Source organism: Lithobates pipiens, unplaced genomic scaffold (assembly GCF_037356315.1).
Source record: "Lithobates pipiens isolate NorthernLeopardFrog02 unplaced genomic scaffold, aLitPip1_a1.2 Scaffold_18, whole genome shotgun sequence".
Lineage (NCBI taxonomy): Eukaryota > Metazoa > Chordata > Amphibia > Anura > Ranidae > Lithobates > Lithobates pipiens.
Window position 1 is genome coordinate 372,869,587 of NW_027507758.1, and position 18,651 is coordinate 372,888,237.

At 43.2% G+C, this 18,651-nt stretch overlaps 1 protein-coding gene across 2 annotated transcripts in view; it reads left to right on the forward strand.

Moving 5' to 3' along the window:
* DRC9 (dynein regulatory complex subunit 9) overlaps positions 1-18,651 on the forward strand; it is a 49,625-nt gene that overhangs the window by 26,681 nt on the left and 4,293 nt on the right. For both annotated transcript variants that reach the window (XM_077487693.1, XM_077487694.1), the window contains exons 6-8: positions 1,612-1,773; positions 3,962-4,036; positions 16,009-16,140. In XM_077487693.1, coding sequence (XP_077343819.1) covers positions 1,612-1,773; positions 3,962-4,036; positions 16,009-16,140 — 369 coding nt within the window. The remainder of the gene's footprint in view (positions 1-1,611; positions 1,774-3,961; positions 4,037-16,008; positions 16,141-18,651) is intronic.

Genomic DNA, 18,651 nt, shown 5'->3' on the forward strand with positions numbered 1-18,651 from the left:
ATGCAGTGTATGGTCTGAACACTGAGAGGCTGACCCCCTACCCCTTCAACCTTTGCAGCACTGCTGACAGCACTCATATGTCTATTTCCAAAAGACAACCTCTGCATATGAGGCTGAGCACGTGCACTCAACTTCTTTTTTCGACCATGGCGAGGCCTGTTCTGAGTGGAAACTGTCCTGGTAAACCGCTGTATGGTCTTGGCCACCATGCTGCAGCTCAGTTTCGGGGTCTTGCCAATCTTCTTATAGCCTAGGCCATCTTTATTTAGAGCAACAATTCTCTTTTTCAGATCCTCAGAGTTCTTTGCCATGAGGTGCCATGTTGAACTTCCAGGGACCAGTATGAGAGAGTGAGAGCAGTAACACCAAATTTAACACACCTGCTCCCCATTCACACTGGAGTAGCTATGATTAAGCACTATTGAGAGTGTGAAATGTGTCCGATATTTCATCCTGTACCCTGCTGCTATATGAATTTTTGTTATTTTACACAATAGGCATTAGTATCGGAGTGCGGCTGTCCAGATTCTCCAACACACCTGCTCCCCATTCACACCTGAGACCTTGTAACACTAACAGGTCATATGGTAGAGAAAATGGCTAACTGGGCCCGATTTGGACGTTTTCACTTAGGGGTGTACTTGGTTTATTAGACATTAATGGCTGCGTGCTGTTATTTTGAGGGAACAACAAATTTACACTGTTATACAAGCTGTACACTCACTACTTTACATTGTAGCAAAGTGTCATTTCTTCAGTGTTGTCACATGAAAAGATATAATAAAATATTTACAAAAATGTGAGGGGTGTACTCACTTATGTGAGATACTGTACGTATCCCCTTCTATAAAGGATAGGCAACACATAAAGCATACGAGGTGAATTCATAGCAATGTGCCAATAGTTCTTGCATTGTGTTTTGGTTCATTTTAACTCAAATGTACCTACTGATGTAACAACACTTTTGTCTGCTATGGTGATAAAACACATCTGACATCTTGCTCTTCTGCTTTTCCATAAAGTCTACTTCTAAGTAAACAATGTGAAGTATAGTGATATTTCACAGGCTGACGGGTCTTGTTGGTTTTCCATACATAGTCACTTAATGGCAGGAAAGGGGGAGGAAGTATTTTATATATACGATTGCCAAAAATGTTTAAAGTGATTTCTGTATACCTCTGTCCTATTGGATATTAAATGTGTTCTCTGAAAGCCGAGTGGAATGAAAGAACTAATCTAACAGTCATAAACTAATGGTATATAATGAATGCTTTTATATACACTTTCACAGTAGTTAAATAATGCTTAGTACAATACTCACAGTTGAATCAGTTCTTTGCTCCTTCCATATCCAATACTTTTGTGTGCGTCTCTTTACAAATATTTTTTCTGACGTCTGAGTAATATCAGCCTATTAAATGGCTAGGACAAAAAGCCCAATTAGGACTGAAAGTAGCTATAAACATGAGATGATTGTCACCCAGTCCAGGCAAGTCTCATCTACAGTATATGGGCACAAGAAAACCACACAAGCCTGTCAACCTTAGGAATACATAGTAATAAACTTTGCTTTAGAATTTTTATTTCATGCTTAACATTTCATATTCCCAGAGCCGTACCAAACTAATCGCTTGCCTCAAGGATCAGCTGCAAGAAATGAAAGCTAAAACCAACATGGAAGGCAGGTATGTGAAGAAGGACTCAGAGCTTCAAATGTCCCAGACGCAGACAAAGTGCCGTATAGCGGAGTCAGAGCTACAGCTGGAGATTCAGGTGAGCATTTTGTACAGACACAGGCACTATGCACTATGCACTATGTGTGCAATGGACCGGCGAACAATGTAGGTACCTATAATATAAGTCTCTGGATTTGATGTAAATGCACGTGTGTGCACATATCAAAACACTCATAGTTGCTCTTGGGTTAAATTGTTAATTTAGAGCTATAATGTGGGGACTACACAGATTCAGTAAATAATTGCGTTAATGAAATGCTGTCACATTGGAAAATTGTTTAATGCTGTAATAGAATGTATGTAAAATAGCAAAAAAAATTCTATAAAGCTACAGTGCCTTGCGAAAGTATTCAGCCCCCTTGAACTTTTCAACCGTTTGCCACATTTCAGGCTTCAAACATAAAGATATAACATTTTTATTTTTTGTGAAGAATCACCAACAAGTGGGATACAATTGTGAAGTGGAACGAAATCTGTTGGATTTTTGAAACTTTTTTTAACTAATAAAAAAATGAAAAGTGGGGCGTGCAAAATTATTCGGCCCCCTTGCGTTAATACTTTGTAGAGCCACCTCTTGCTGCGATTACAGCTGCAAGTCGCTTGGGGTATGTCTCTATCAGTTTTGCACATCGAGAGACTGAAATTCTTGCCCATTCTTCCTTACAAAACAGCTCGAGCTCAGTGAGGTTGGATGGAGAGCGTTTGTAAACAGCAGTTTTCAGCTCTTTCCACAGATTCTCGATTGGATTCAGGTCTGGACTTTGACTTGGCCATTCTAACACCTGGATACTTTTATTTGTGAACCATTCCTTTGTAGATTTTGCTGTATGTTTGGGATCATTGTCTTGTTGGAAGATAAATCTCCGTCCCAGTTTCAGGTCTTTTGCAGACTCCAACAGGTTTTCATCCAGAATGGTCCTGTATTTGGCTGCATCCATCTTCCCCTCAATTTTAACCATCTTTCCTGTCCCTGCTGAAGAAAAGCAGGCCCCAACCATGATGCTGCCACCACCATGTTTGACAGTGGGGATGGTGTGTTGAGGGTGATGAGCTGTGTTGCTTTTACGCCAAACATATCGTTTTGCATTGTGGGCAAAAAGTTCGATTTTGGTTTTATCTGACCAGAGCACCTTCTTCCACATGTTTGGTGTATCTCCCAGGTGGCTTGTGGCAAACTTTAGACGAGACTTTTTATGGATATCTTTGAGAAATGGCTGTCTTATTGCCACTCTTCCATAAAGGCCAGATTTGTGCAGTGTACGACTGATTGTTGTCCTATGGACAGACTCTCCCACCTCAGCTGTAGTTCTCTGCAGTTCATCCAGAGTGATCATGGGCCTCTTGGCTGCATCTCTGATCAGTCTTCTCCTTGTCTGAGCTGAAAGTTTAGAGGGACGGCCAGGTTGGTAGATTTGCAGTGGTCTGATACTCCTTCCATTTCAAAATGATCACTTGCACAGTGCTCCTTGGGATGTTTAAAGCTTGGGAAATCTTTTTATATCCAAATCCGGCTTTAAAAACTTCTCCACAACAGTATTACAGACCTGCCTGGTGTGTTCCTTGGTCTTCATGATGCTCTCTGCGCTTTCAACAGAACCCTGAGACTATCACAGAGCAGGTGCATTTATACAGAGACTTGATTACACACAGGTGGATTCTATTTATCACCATCAGTCATTTAGGACAACATTGGATCATTCAGAGATCCTCGCTGAACTTCTGGAGTGAGTTTTCTGCACTGAAAGTAAAAGGGGCCGAATAATTTTGCACGCACCACTTTTCAGTTTTTTATTTGCTAAAAAAGGTTAAATTATCCAATAGATTTCATTCCACTTCACAATTGTGTCCCACTTGTTGGTGATTCTTCACAAAAAATTACAATTTTATATCTTTATGTTTGAAGCCTGAAATGTGGCAAAAGGTTGAAAAGTTCAAGGGGGCCGAATACTTTCGCAAGGCACTGTATATGGATTTCTATAATGATACAAAAAGAGGGAAGGAGGAAAGGCACAGATGTCCTTTATATCAACATAATCAAATAAATATGGTGTAATAGCCATTAGCCAGCCTCTATTTTTATTTTATTTTTATATATATATATATATATATATATATATATATATATATATATAGCAGTGTTTGATATTAAAAAAATTTATATATTGAACTTTAGACTACTGTATAAAAAATTCTGCCCTAAACTGCGTATCAAAATCTGCTTACAGAAAGTTAAAGAAAAGATGGACGAGGAGGTCAGAGTTCATGTGGAGATTGAAAACTTCCTCAGGCAGCACCAACAAGTGAGTCATATTATTGTGTGAATCATAGTAATGATCACAGGATAGCCAGCCATGAGTTTTGTCTGCGACTGCAATGACCATGTGGCCTGATGTATGAGAAGGATTTTTATTTTTAAGTGTTGTATTGATTTGTATGCAATTTATTACGTTCTGGATCTACATTCCATTTCTAGGAGATTAAATGTACGTGTGTGTAAATATATATATATATATATATATATACACACACACACACACACACACTTATATTTTTTTGAAAAACTGAAACTTCTGGGTGCTTCATGAAGTTCTTGAGCTGCATGCTAGAGCTGAAGGAGCACGTTTATGAGACAGAGATATAGAACGTCTTTACAGATCACAGCCTTTCACTGCATATAAAGGTCCTAGAGGGGAAAGAGTTTATTAACATTTTTACTTCTCTTCGCTGACTGAGAAGTGAAGTGAATGAAAACCACTTTGAATGGCTGTGATGTGTAGCAAAAATGAGATTTGAGCCCATGATCTTGTGAGATCAGGGGTTTAAATACTCCTGGATAGAAAATAAAAGTATAAAAGATGACAAAATAAGAATTAGTAAACAAAATCACAAGTTCCCGACTGGCGCACACTGATGTACGTCAGCAGAATGGTATGGCTGGGCAAATGGGTGTACCTGTACGTCCCTTTGAATTTTCCGCCATACAATCGTGTGCACGCCGGCCGGGAGCTCCATGAGTAGGATACCCGCGATCATCTCACGGAGCTGAAGAACGGGGAGATGCCAATGCAAGCATCTCCCTGTTCTGCCTAGTAACAGTGTCATTGATCATAGCTCCCTGTGATTGGGAGCTATGATCAGTGATGTGTCACAACTAGCCCATCCCCCTACAGTTAGAACACATCCCTAGGAATAGTAATAGTAATCAATGCAATTTTAAATCGCACTGATCGCTGTATAAATGTGAATCGTCCCAAAATCACGCCAAAATTGTCCAACATGTCTGCCATAATGTCGCAGTCATGATAAGAATCACTGATCGCTGCCATTACTAGTAAAAAAAATAATAATAAAAATTCCATAAAACTATCCCCTATTTTGTAGACGTCATAAATTTTGTGCAAACCAATCAAATGGTTATTGCGATTTTTATTTATTTTTTAACCAAAAATATGTAGAAGAATATGTATCGGCCTAAACTGAGGGAACATTTTTTTATATATATATATATATATTTTTGGGGGATATTTATTATAGCAAAAAATGCTTTTTTTCCAAAATTGTCGCTATTTTTGTTTATAGCGCAAAAAATAAAAACCACAGAGGTGATCAAGTACCACCAAAAGAAAGCTCTATTTGTGGGGGAAAAAAGACGTTTGTTTGGGAGCCACGTCGCACGACCGCGCAATTGTCAGTTAAAGCGACGCAGTGCCGAAAAGCAAAAAGTGCTCTGGTCTTTGGCCAGCAAAATGGTCCAGATTTCTCTTCTGGGTCACAGGTGTGCGCTTAACTTTTGTACTCCCGTGATCCAGAATCATCGGACAGCGCCCTCTGCTGTACTTATTGACAGAGAGGTAAAGTCAGTTGACCTAGAGATGAGTAGATATGTTTTTTTTTTATTTTTTTTAATTTTTTTTATATAGTCCAAAACTCTCCTTGTAATAAAAGATGTGAGAGGGGCCATTCCTAAACAATAGCATTTTTATATTAAGACAGTTCTGTGACACTTGTAACCGAGTATATTTATCTAGCCACACTCAGTTACAAGTGTCACAGAAATGTACTGATAGAGATAAAAAAATAAAAAAACATTTATGAATGGTTCCTCTCATATATATCTAAAAAAATATGTATATATTGTATATGTGGCGATAGCAGTGAGAGAAGAGGGAACTGGCCATGATGTGAAAATAAACCAGGTGGATACCTGCTTTCATTGTCAGAACATGTTTTATATGTTTGTATTTATATATACATACCGTATTTATCGGCGTATAATACACACTTTTTTCCCCTTAAAATCGGGGGAAAATCATGTGTGCATGTTAATACGCCGATCCCCCGCTGATTGTGAGCTTCTCGGTGGCTTTCGGCAAGCCGCCAAGAGCTACCAAGCGCTGCCGAGATATACAGGACATCCGCTCTGTATGGCGGCGCCATTTTTAAACGGCAAGGCTGCAAATGCAAGCATGCAAATGACACTGACAAGGTTTTTTTTTTTTTTTTTTTTTTTAAATAAAATAAGTTTTTATTGTAAAGCACTTATGGTACAAACCAAACATAGGAGTAAAGTACAGTCTTACAGTAGCATTGGTTTTTACATCCAAAAGTATGCAGAGAATATAGAAATACAAATAAGTTCGGTTTGAAAACTGTTGAGACATGGAAAATATCAATAAAACCAAAAAATAAAGAAGAAAGGAGATAAGGAAAAAGAAAAAGGAACCAAAAGTAATAACAAAAGTATCGTTCTCTGAAACAGCCGCATAGGTACCTTACATATATACTACGGCCCACAGCCCATCACACAGTCCCACTGGTGTCTCCCTACACCCCGTACAATTACCGGATAAGGGAGAGACAGAGTTAGACCCATCCTGGAAACATGACCATTTATGTACCTCCATATACCGGTCCTAGGACCTTCAGTTAACCCTGTAAAAGTCTGTCCTGTATAAGTTGGTGGGGAGCTAGTCCCGGGACCTCAAGCCACCCCCCCCACATGGCATTAAATTTGTGCGGTGCGTTTCTGTGTTGGTATGTTATCTTTTCTCTGATCAGCATCTGGTTCACCTGTTCTATCCATTGCTGCCTGGTGGGAACCCTGTGGGTCATCCATAGTCTCGCTATCAATTTTCTAGCTACATATAGTAACCTGATAATGGCTGTATGGGCCGAGGGTGTCAATGATTCCTCATCCAGGGCCCCCAGCAGACAGACCAACGGACACCGCGGGATACCAACAGAGAACACTGAGGATATAGTGTCAAAAATTCCCGCCCAATATCGTTTTAGTTTCGGGGCACCTCCAGAACATGTGCATAAGATCCCCATGGTCCCGCATACATTTAGGGCAAAGGGGAGACCCTCTAACACCCCAACTGTGCAGTTTAACTGGAGTTCTATAGGTCCTATGTAGTAAATATAGGTGGGAGAGCCTATGGGAGGCCGATACCGACACCAACGGAGCGGAGGATAAGCAGAGGTTCCAGGTCTCCGCGTCCATGGGCCCCAGGTCCGCCTCCCACCTCTGCCGACATGGAAGACGTGCCGGGTCCTGCACCGCGTCAAGAAGCATAGCGTACCCCCTAGAGATCATGCCTTTACGGTCAATCTGCATAAATATCTCCTTCACCACAGGATGGTCTGTTAGGGAGAGCTGCACACTCCGTGCCTGTGTCTGCAACGCATGACGTAACTGTAAATATTTAAAGAAATCCCTACGAGGGATGTCAAACTCCGCTTGTATTTCCATAAAGGACTTCAGTACCCGTCCACTATACAGTTGCGAGAGATACTGAAGACCACTCCCACTCCAGTTACCAAATCCCTTGAGCTTAAAAAGTTCACCATAATTAGCGTTCCGCCAAATAGGGGTGAGGGCAAGGAAGCCACGTATTCGTAGCAGTTTTTTAACATGAGACCACAGTGTATTCAGCAGTATAACAGTCGGGGAACCCCTGTCCATATGAGGGAAGCCTGCCTCCAATCTAGACAATGCTGTGTCCGAGGCGACCGTGTCAGCCAGTATCCTTCGGATCGGGTCCAATGGGTCATCCAACCCCCACCCACCCATGTGCTGGAGCTGCGAAGCAAAAAAATACATCCTAGCGTGTGGAAGTGCCAACCCCCCTTCGTCCTTATTATATTGCAAGGTAAGTAAACTAAGTCTGGCCGTCTTTCTACACCATATTAATTCCCTAAACTGAGAGTCAATTTTATCGAACCAACGTTTCGGGATCCAGGTCGGGGAGTTATGACAAATATAGAGCAGCTGCGGGGCCCACACCATTTTAATGAGGTTTACCCTGCCCACCACCGATAACGGTAGTTTACACCAGATCTTACATTTATCCCTGAACTTAAGTAACAATGGCATAAGATTCAATTTGGCATATTCCGTCACCTCGGGGGATATCTGCACCCCCAGATACTTAAAGGATGTAACCGTCTGGATCATGTTTGCACAAGGGGGTAAGGGAGCCGTTAGAGGGGACAAGGGCATCAGTACGGATTTGTCCCAGTTAATCTTAAAACCTGACAATGTACCAAATAGGGTAATCAGGTTCATGGTGGCCGTAAGGGAGCCCTGGGTGTCCCCCAGGTATATAAGCGTGTCATCAGCGTAGAGCGATACCACATCCATTCCAGTGGGCCTGCAGAAACCCACAATATCCTGAGCCGATCTCATTCTGGCTGCAAGTGGTTCAAGCGCCATGGCAAAGAGCAGGGGCGACAGAGGGCACCCCTGTCTCGTGCCTCTGTGCAGCACGAATGGGTCGGAGAGCTCCGCATTAGCTCTGATTCTAGCCGTAGGCTTGGCATATAACAGTCGGACCCAACTAATAAATGTGCTGCCCAGCCCCATCCGCTCCATCACTTTCCACAGATAAGGCCACTCAACACTATCAAAGGCCTTAGCCGCGTCCAGCGAGAGGATGGCCTGATTACCGGGGTTATCCACAGGAACCTGTAGGTTCAAGAATAAACGGCGAATATTTAGGGCAGTGGAACGTGATGGAATGAATCCTGATTGATCCCTATGGATCAGTTTGTGTATTACCAGAGATAATCTCGTTGCCAAGACCCGAGCTAATAGTGTAACGTCTGTCGTGAGCAAGGAGATTGGCCTATATGCGTCCGGTGATGTTGCTACCTTACCCGGTTTCAGAAGTACAATTATGATTGCTTCATTCATAGAGGCAGGTAGGACCCCCGTCTCTAAGGCGTTGTTAAACACTTTTAAAAGGGTTGGCAAAAGAACCCCAGCATAACGCTTGTATACCTCGGATGGGAGACCATCCGCCCCCGGAGCTTTGTTATTATGAGAGTGTTCCAGTGCAGAAGCCAATTCCTCCTCCGTTAAGGGGGCGTTCAACAGCTCTCCGTCCGACGCAGACAGGCATGGAATATCACACCCATTTAAAAAGTCCCCAATCTCCCCATCACCGGGCTGCACCTTAGAGGAGTACAGGTCTGCATAGAAGGCTCGAAATACCCGCAAGATCCCAGGGGTGTCCGAATGGGTCACTCCCTGCGAATCGCACAGTGAGTGAGTCATAGGCGCGGAACCCTGGGTCCTCGCCAGCAGAGCCAGCATATGGCCCGTCGATTCCCCCTCCTCAAAGTGTGTTTGTTGGAGGAAAAACCTTTTATTTTCTGCTAGTTGTAAAGTTACTTGTCTAGACATAGATTGCGCTCCCAACCAAGCCCTCTTAGTGTCCTCCGAGGGGTTGTCAACATAGGCCTGCTCCGACTCTCTAAATGCTCTACTGACCTCCATTTCCCAAGCTTTAGTGTTCCGTTTTATATCAGTTATAGTAGTGATAAATTGTCCCCTAAGGAAGGCCTTAGTTGCATCCCAGACTACATCTATAGCTGCCGAGCCTAAATTGTCCTGCAGGAAAAGTTTAAGAGCACTTGTAATGGGGTCAGGCTGCGGGAATAATGCAAGCCAAAAGGGGTTAAGCTTCCAACTCCTAGGTGCGTGGTCAGTAGATAGGGACATCTCAATCCACAAAGAAGAGTGGTCGGATATATGTCTAACCCCATAACCAGAATCTCTAATTAGGGGGAGGAGGGCGGAGTTTCCCAGTCCCAGGTCTATTCTGGACAAGCTCCCAAACGCTGGAGAGCAACAGGAATATAAACGGGAGTGGGGGTGGGCTTTCCGCCAGACATCCACCAGCCCGAGTTCAGCTAACAGAGCTGCAAAAGGAGTATCGCCATTAGGGCGTGAGGGGACTACCGGAGGAGTTGGAATCTTATCCCACAGACCGTTGACATAGTTGTTAAAATCACCCATCGCCAACAGAGGTATGCCAGGGAACTGTGCCATAAACCCAGCTAGGCGCCTAAGAATCTCTGCCGAATACGGCGGCGGGATATAAACATTGGCAATAATGCATTGTATAGTAGCAAGCTTACACAGCAAAAAAATATACCTCCCCCCCGGATCAATAACCTGTTGGGAGCAGGAGAAACGTGCATGCTGTTTAATTAGGATACTCACTCCTCTTGCATAGGCAGAGTATGTGGAATGGTATTGGTGGATATACTGTCTAGAACCCAGGCTAGGAGTACCAGCAGGAGCAAAATGTGTCTCCTGCAGACACACAATGTCAGCCTTCATATCTTTAAGGTGCCTAAGCACCGCCAGCCTCTTCACCGGACTGCCCAGTCCCCTAACATTCCAAGAAAGAAATCTAATCTTAGCCATCAGAAATACAAAACATAAGTGCAAGTAGGAGTAACCATAATAACAGTCGTAAACCCCCAGGGAGGAAAAAGGCAGTTAACACATATTTATCAGCGACTAGCGACTGGGAAGTCGCATCACCTGAGATGTCCCAAGACTGGAGAGAAAAAAGTCCGACAGGAGCTGTCGCAGCTAGGAAGAGGCGCCCAGATGGGTGCAGACAGGTCGGAAAATAGTCCTTGTCCGTTGCGATCCTGAGAGAGAAAAAATGAATCAAAAAGAAAAAGAAAAGAAAAACAGTTAAACAGCAAAAAACCGTAGCATCTTCTGTATTAAAGCCCATGGGGCTCACACACGGGGAAAATAGCAGAATAATAGGCCCCATCCGAAACTTGGGGGCTGGGGGAAGGCCATGGAAACACCCAGAGAGGACTCTCCCAGATGACAAGCGGGGTTTCACATATGCAGACATGTTGTAGTTCTAGTAGGGTTACAGTGGAACCACAAACCTCAGCCTTCTGCCGGTCTTGTAAAAGTGGAAGTCCAGTCAGCCTGTTGAAATGTGCCGTTAGCGTGGAGGAGATCTTTGAAGTTTGGCGGCTTTGAGTGCGTTGTACTCCTGGTCAAGCCACTATGCTGCCGCCGCGGGTCGATCAAAAAAGTGCGTTGAACCCAGTGCCGTAACTCTGAGTCTGGCTGGATATAGCATTCCATATTGAACGTTAAGGTCCCAAAGGCGTCTCTTAACTTCAAGAAATGTTGCACGCTTTTTCTGGAGCTCTGCTGAAAAATCCGGAAATAGTGAAATCCTGGAATTCTCAATCTCCATCTTGTCCGACAACCCCCGCGCTTTAGAAAGAATGGTGTCTCTGTCTTTATAGTTGAGGAGTTTAAACAAGAAGGGCCTGGGACGATTGCCCGGAGGTAGGGGGCGAGACGGCACCCGGTGGGCACGTTCCACTGCAAAAAGCGGTGACAAGGCTTCTTTACCAAAGGTGGCAAGCAACCAATTTTCAATAAAGTCTACCGGGTTTTTACCCTCAACACGTTCCGGAATCCCCACAGCGCGAATATTATTGCGTCTCATGCGATTTTCCATCTCATCAAGTCGCATAGCGTGCTGTTCAGTAAGATGGCAATTATATTTTAAATCCCTTTGCATGGGGGCCAGGTCATCCTCTACTGTGCTCAGTCTGCCTTCCAATGCAGCTGTTCTCTCCCTGAGCTTTTGCATGTCATGGCGGACAAACGTTATTTCAGCTTTAACCCCTTTAATGTCCTCAGAGAGGGCTGCAATAGAGTGATTACAGGATGTGACAGCAGTGAATATGTCCCTTAGTGTAGGCTCATTTTCCAGCGCTGGGGAGGGGATGGTCTGTGTTTCAGGCCTAACACTGTCCCTGGGTGTACTCACTGTTTGCCATGCTGCAGACAATCCATCCTCATCCTCCAAGGGAACTGTGTCATCCGCCTCAGGAGAGCCTCCAGGGGTAGCTTGAGGAGAGGGCTGGCCCGCCAGGGCATCCTTGTATGATTTACCGCCATAGAGGAGCTTCTGTGCTGCTTCCTTGTATTGGTCTTTGGCTGCGCGCCGCGCACCGGCGCCATCTTGGCCTGGGGGGTCCGTCAGCCCCTTCCCTCCGGTATGGCGTCTGGGCATCACAGCGAGGGTCCCGGGATGTACCGCGGTGGTCCGGGATGCGTCACCTAGCGTGGCAGGAGGTAGGGGCCCCGAAAACGGCGTTTCAGGGCAGACTGGAAGGATGGAATCACGGATGGCCGGCGGAGCTCAAGGTAAGCACGTCTTCCTACATTCGCCGCTAAGCCACGCCCCCACACTGACAAGGTTACATTGATGAGCATTTAAATGTTAAACTCTTAAACTTCCCTCCTAAAAGTTTTTTTCCTTAAAATTCCCTCCTAAATAGGGTGCGCCGATAAATACGGTAACCAGTTTTAACTTTTCTAGGGCTGCAGAGAAGTGACAGATGAGCAGGGGACAAAATCCCATTGGTTCCTCCTTACATCTCAGCCATCTCCGTGCTATCGCCACCTCTGAGGCGGAGAAGTAGGGAGTGAGAAAATAGCCAGTGAGGTACTTACATCGCACCTTAATAAACTGGCCATTTAAATGACTGCTGAGGAGCATAGGTCATATGAACCAATAACCTTGTCCAATAAATGACACTATGACAGGTTACGTTGGAAAGGGAAAGGCCACAGCTTTATTGAAATTTCCAAGGGCAAGTTCCCCATATAAACACTTAGCCATTGCTTCTATAGCTGCTGTTCCACAGGTGTGTTGAGATTTTAAAGCTGAATTCCATCTTTTTCACTAGAACTGAATGGGATGATTAATCCCAGCATATATCATACCTCTGTATTATTGTTGCTCTATTGCAGTGATATGCAATTAGCGGACCTCCAGCTGTTGCAGAACTACAAGTTCCATGAGGCATAGCAAGACTCTGACAGCCACAAGTATTCCCATCATGCCTAGTCATGTCTGTTTTAAAAATGCCTCATGGGACGTATAGTTCTGTAACAGCTGGAGGGCCGCAGTTTGGAGATCCCTGATATAGAGTGTCACATGACACAATACAATAACTAAACCCAGAATATCAGGGGTTCTGCAGACAATAGAGCAGGGATATGCAATTAGCAGACCTCCAGCTGTTGCAAAACTACAAGTCCCAGACTTGTAGTTTTGCAACAGCTGGAGGTCTGCTAATTGCATATCCCTGCTCTATTGTCTGCAGAACCCCTGATATTCTGGGTTTAGTTATTGTATTGTGTCATGTGACACTCTATATCAGGGATCTCCAAACTGCGGCCCTCCAGCTGTTACAGAACTATACGTCCCATGAGGCATTTTTAAAACACAGACATGACTAGGCATGATGGGAATTAGGGTTCCTGAACAACTGGAGGGCCGGAGTTTGGAGACCCCTGCTCTATATCCTGCTGCTAGACTCTATCCCTTCCACAGCCACTTCCTGCAGCATCTAGAGTCTATAACACTCCCCTTTGTGGTCTTTCACACATGATGTATCTTCCTTCACAGCTATGATGGTGGGTGGGATTGAATACATCCTAATTAGCATTCATTCCGAACCCGGTCACACCTACAGGAAAAGTCCAAACCTTACAGATCACAGCATTATTCAAGGTGGTAACCCTTTCATACACAGCCTGTTCTGAAAGCTTGCTGTGCTGCTACTAAGGAGGATTGAATGGATCACAATTGGAATTCAATCCTGCCCAGTTGCATATGCCGACCAGTGTGAACAGGGAGAGTCCCACCCCTCCGATCCCACCCTCCCAGAGCCCTGCTCTCTTTCAAATGAATAATTTACATATGAAGGAAACACCTTCATAATAACCTCCTACAGCCCTTTCCCTGTAGTCTTGCAGTAATTATTCTTTGACATGCTACAAGGCAGAAATGACACAGGAGGAGGTATAACACATTTACACCTTTGACCAGCCACATAAAGGCCCAGAAACACCAACAGTAACCCTAGGACCCACCTACAACACCCACAACTGGTACAAGGGACTCCCATAGCCTGCCCTTAACCACTTTACGACCAGCGCATGCCAATGTATGTACATTTTTTGAAGAGGGCTATCTCGGTAACGGCAGCAGCTGCTTCAGGCGCCGGTCGTGTGTGATAACGGTAGTCTCTGCAGCGGGTTTGCCGCAAGATCACTGTTATCGGCGGCAGGAGAGGTGCCACCCCCCCTCCCGCCGCTTACCGGAGCCGTCGGTAGAGGCGGAGGCAATCAGGTCCTTTCCTGTGCTGGGTATGGAGACGAGTGAGGCTAAGATGGCCCCCACTCGTCTCTATACCATAGGAGGGCGGAAGTGACGTCAAAACGTCACTTCCGCCCATACCTCTTAAAAAGGTATATTTTTTTCAATGTAAATTTTTCAAATGATTTTTTTTGTTTTTTTTTATTATTGCATTTAAGTTCAAATATGAGATCTGAGGACTTTTTGACCCCAGATCTCATATTTAAGAGGACCTGTCATGCTTTTTTTTCTATTACAAGGGATGTTTACATTCCTTGTAATGGGAATAAAAGTGATCCATTTTTTTTTTTGTAAAAATAAATAAAATCAATTAAAATAAAGAAAAAAAAAAAAAAGGTTTTTAAAAACACCCCGGCCCGACGAGCTTGCGCGCAAAAGCGAGCACATACGTGAGTAGCGTCCACATATGAAAATGGTAGTCAAACCACACATGTGAGGTATCGCCGCGATCGGTAGAGCGAGAGCAATAATGATAGCCCTGGACCTCCTCTAACGCAAAAAATGCAACCTGTAGAATTTTTAAAATGTCGCTTATGGAGATTTTTGAGGCTAAAAGTGTAACACCATTCCACGAGCAGGCGCAATTTTGAAGTGTGACATGTTGGGTATCAATTTACGCGGAATAACATTATCTTTCACAATATAGAAAAAAATTGGGCTAATTTTACTGGTGTCTTATTTTTTTTAATTCAAAAAAGTTAATTTTTTCCAAAAAAAGTGCACTTGTAAGACCGCTGCGCAAATATGGTGTGAAAAAAAGTATTGCAATGACCGCCATTTTATTTTCTAGGGTGTTAGGGAAAAAAAACAATATAAAATGTTTGGGGGTTCCAAGTAATTTTCTAGCAAAATAAACTGTTTTAAACATGTAAACACAGAGTCGGAAAAAGAGGCCTGGTCATTAGGTGGTTAAGCTACAGAGGCTCAAAGGATCATGGGAGATGTATCAGGATTGGAAAAAGGTAAGAAACAATCTCAGAGAACACAAATTCAGCCATTAGGAGGAGTGACATCACAGACATAGAAACCTGCTGTATACAGCTAAAGGAGGTAATTTTCACAAAAACTGACAGTGGGGCTGTGCTTCATTTACATGCATGGTTCATCTGTTTTGGGGAGGAAAAGCTGAAGTTCTTCTATAACTCAGAGTAGATAATTTTATAGGGTTCAGGTCCTGCTACATTGCACCCAAACAGCCATTCGTCTTAAGACTGTTCAGATTCATAACGTATGTCCAGGCCCAATCACTGAGCCAGTCACCTGCAGTAGCGCATCCTCCTTGAATAAAATATGAACTTTCATATGATGATCTCAATTACTTGTTTTTAATATTGGACTATTCATACATTATGGCATTCTTGTGGGCTTAATTAAAATGGAATTTAGGAGCTGCAAGGTTAATATTGTCATCAGTACTGTTTAAAACACTACCTAATTGACAACAATCTTCTAACAGTATAAAACACACACTGAATATTCTAAAACATACGTTGCACGTAAAGCTAAACAATACAGAGACAGTTTCCAGTACACAGCACAATGTATTTTTTCTTCTGCATTAAACAATGCCATAGTCTGTTTGGTTTGCTTATGTATGCAACCAAAACATCAGAAAATGTAATTTAAATACATGGCTTGTAGATGCTGCTGTTTGACTAATTTGGATAATGTCCTTAGCAAAAGGCGGCATGCAGACCAGCCCGAGAATGTATTTAGCAGTACCCAAAAGTATCCGTAATGTTATGGTTTCTGTCATACAGGAATTGGAAGAGAAGCTGGAGTACTGGATGGAGAAGTATGACAAAGACACAGAAGAAAAGCAAGCTGAATTGAATGCTTTGAAAACCGCCAGAGTTAATGATCTCTCATTGTTGCAGGATCTGGCCAAGCAAGTAAGGGCAGGAAGTCGTATAGATATGAACTGGAACCAGCTAAAAAGTACAATGTGCATTTTGTACTATTCACAATTGCTTACTGTGTCCAGTTCCACTGAAAAAAATGCCTTATTTGTAGCTTGGTGTCTGTAAAGCTTGGAAGCCTTAAATTTGAACAAAACGCAATTCTTTCATTTTAAATATATAGTATAAAAACAGGATCTTTCAACTACTGTAAAATCCCTTAGAGTTCATTAAGGGACACAGAGGGCAGAAGGATTCTGTGATGCATGGGTTATAGTGCCACCTTCAGGAGAACTGGACACTAAAACAAAAATATTTTTGTTCTATGCAAAAAAAAACTTCCAAAGGAGCAGTCCAGGAGATTAGTGGACAACACAGTGGTATTAATCCCAATACTAACAATATAATATATTGCAGTTTACCAATTACCAGATGTGCTGACTGCATTCTTTTTTTTTTTTTTTTTTTATTTTTTTTTTAGGCTTTTTGCCCCTTTATTTTCACCTGGGTAGTAACATACCTCCTGTATTAGAGTGCCTACACTCTGGATGAAAGAGCACATACACCCTTGGATAGCGGCATTTGTAATCTGGGAGAGGGGAGTGTTAGATGTTCTAACAGATTTAAATACAGTAAAACATTGAAGCCAAGCTCCAGCTTATACCTTATAAGCAGACAGTTTTGTTCTATTCGGTATAAAGATTTTACAATAAGGTGATCATGGTCAGTGGTAAATGGTTTGTCTCAACCCTCTAACTACTACAACTCCAGGATTTAGAAGTTGAAAGTGTTGAAAAACAACACACTTTTTGGCTAGATCACCAAGTGGAAATAAAAGAAAAACCCTACGGAAAACAAATGCAGCCATCACATCTAAGAATTGGTAAGCTGCAATATAACTGCTTGCTTTTGGGTTTAATACTACTTTAAAATTAGGGGACAGCTCATAGAGCCACCTGAGAGACCTTCTATACAAAAAATGGCATTAGATGAAGCCTGACTATCAAGTATAGACAGGCTACCAGGTAGTAGCTTTGCAAAAAAAGTTAGTGGATCAACCCTTTTTTTCCTCAGACCACCAAACGTAGGCCATCCAGGTCTGATGATAGATCCTCCCAGAAGTACATTTCCACCCCTTAGACATTTGTAGGGTATTGAAATCCGATAAACTCCTGTTCTCTGAAACCGGCCTTTCAATAACCAGGGCATCAAGACCAGCAAAGGCAAAGCAGGGTGGAAGATTGACTGTGCAGGCTGGTGTCTGTTGTGAACCCCGAATGAATGTGCAAGGGACGATTTTCCACTAAGCAGATAACAAAGACCTGTGCCACTAAGGAGGTTGGAGGACTTGACTGACAAACCCACATGGGCTGTCCAATGACAGGGGAGGGCTCTCCCATTTGGTCAGGATTTCCTTCCTGTAACACTTGAGTGAAGCTGTGCAAAAGGAAGTGCCTTCGGGGAGGAAACGAAGAGACCCAAACCTTGCATGAAGGAGTACAGGTTGGACTACCTGCTGGAAATTAATAATGAACATTTTCAAAGCTTATGTAGCAGGAGGAACACCCTGGCCTGCATGGAGTTCAGAACTAGATCCAGGTACTCCAAGCACCTGGTATGCAACAGAGATGACTTTTGCATTTCAGAATCCAACCAAACTCCTGTAAGAAACGATTGTGATCGCCAAATTGTCCATCACAGAAAAGTGGGATTCTGCCCAGAGGAAGAGATCACTCACGTAGCCTACCATGGAATTCCCCTGCTTTCTCAGCAATGCTAGGACCAGAGCCAGCACTTTGGTAAATACCTGTGGAGGCAGAGGCCAGACTAAAAAGGTAGAGATAGACCGATAATGTTCCTCACAAAAAGCTCTGGTGCCTTGCACAGATCGGGACATGCAAATATGCTTTCTTGATGTCTATGTAGGCCAAGAAAATACTCCTGATTAAGAGAAACCACAGAATGAGTAGATTACATTTTGAATTTTTGGACCATCAAAAAAACAAAAACTTGAGGGTCTAGATGTAGTCAAACCTCTTCCCCCCTTCAGCACTGTAACAGGTTGGAGTGTAGACACTCTGAAACACTTGTCTGGTGGAATATAAAGAGGTTAACCAGCTAAAACTAGAGGAACTAAGAGTCTCAGCAGGAGCTAAGCACTTACTCCTAGACATTAGGCAAAAAAAAAATTGAGCTGCCTGAGGAAGATGAGAGGCTCCACAAACCCTCATTGCCTAGTGTCCTACTCCTGAAACTGGAACTATAACTCCATGGTCAAGATTCTTGCAAGACTGTTCTTCAGTGAACATAAGAGACAATGGGGTAGATTTACTGAAGGCACTGCAAGTACAGTTGCTGAAGATCTGAAATGAAGAGAGGCTCTGCTGATTTCCATCATCCAATCATGCACAAGAAAAAACTATTTTCCTTGCATGTCCCCCTCAAATTTACAGCAACTTCCAGTGCACAGTGGATTTGTCTTGAGCAAATAAACCCCAATATGTT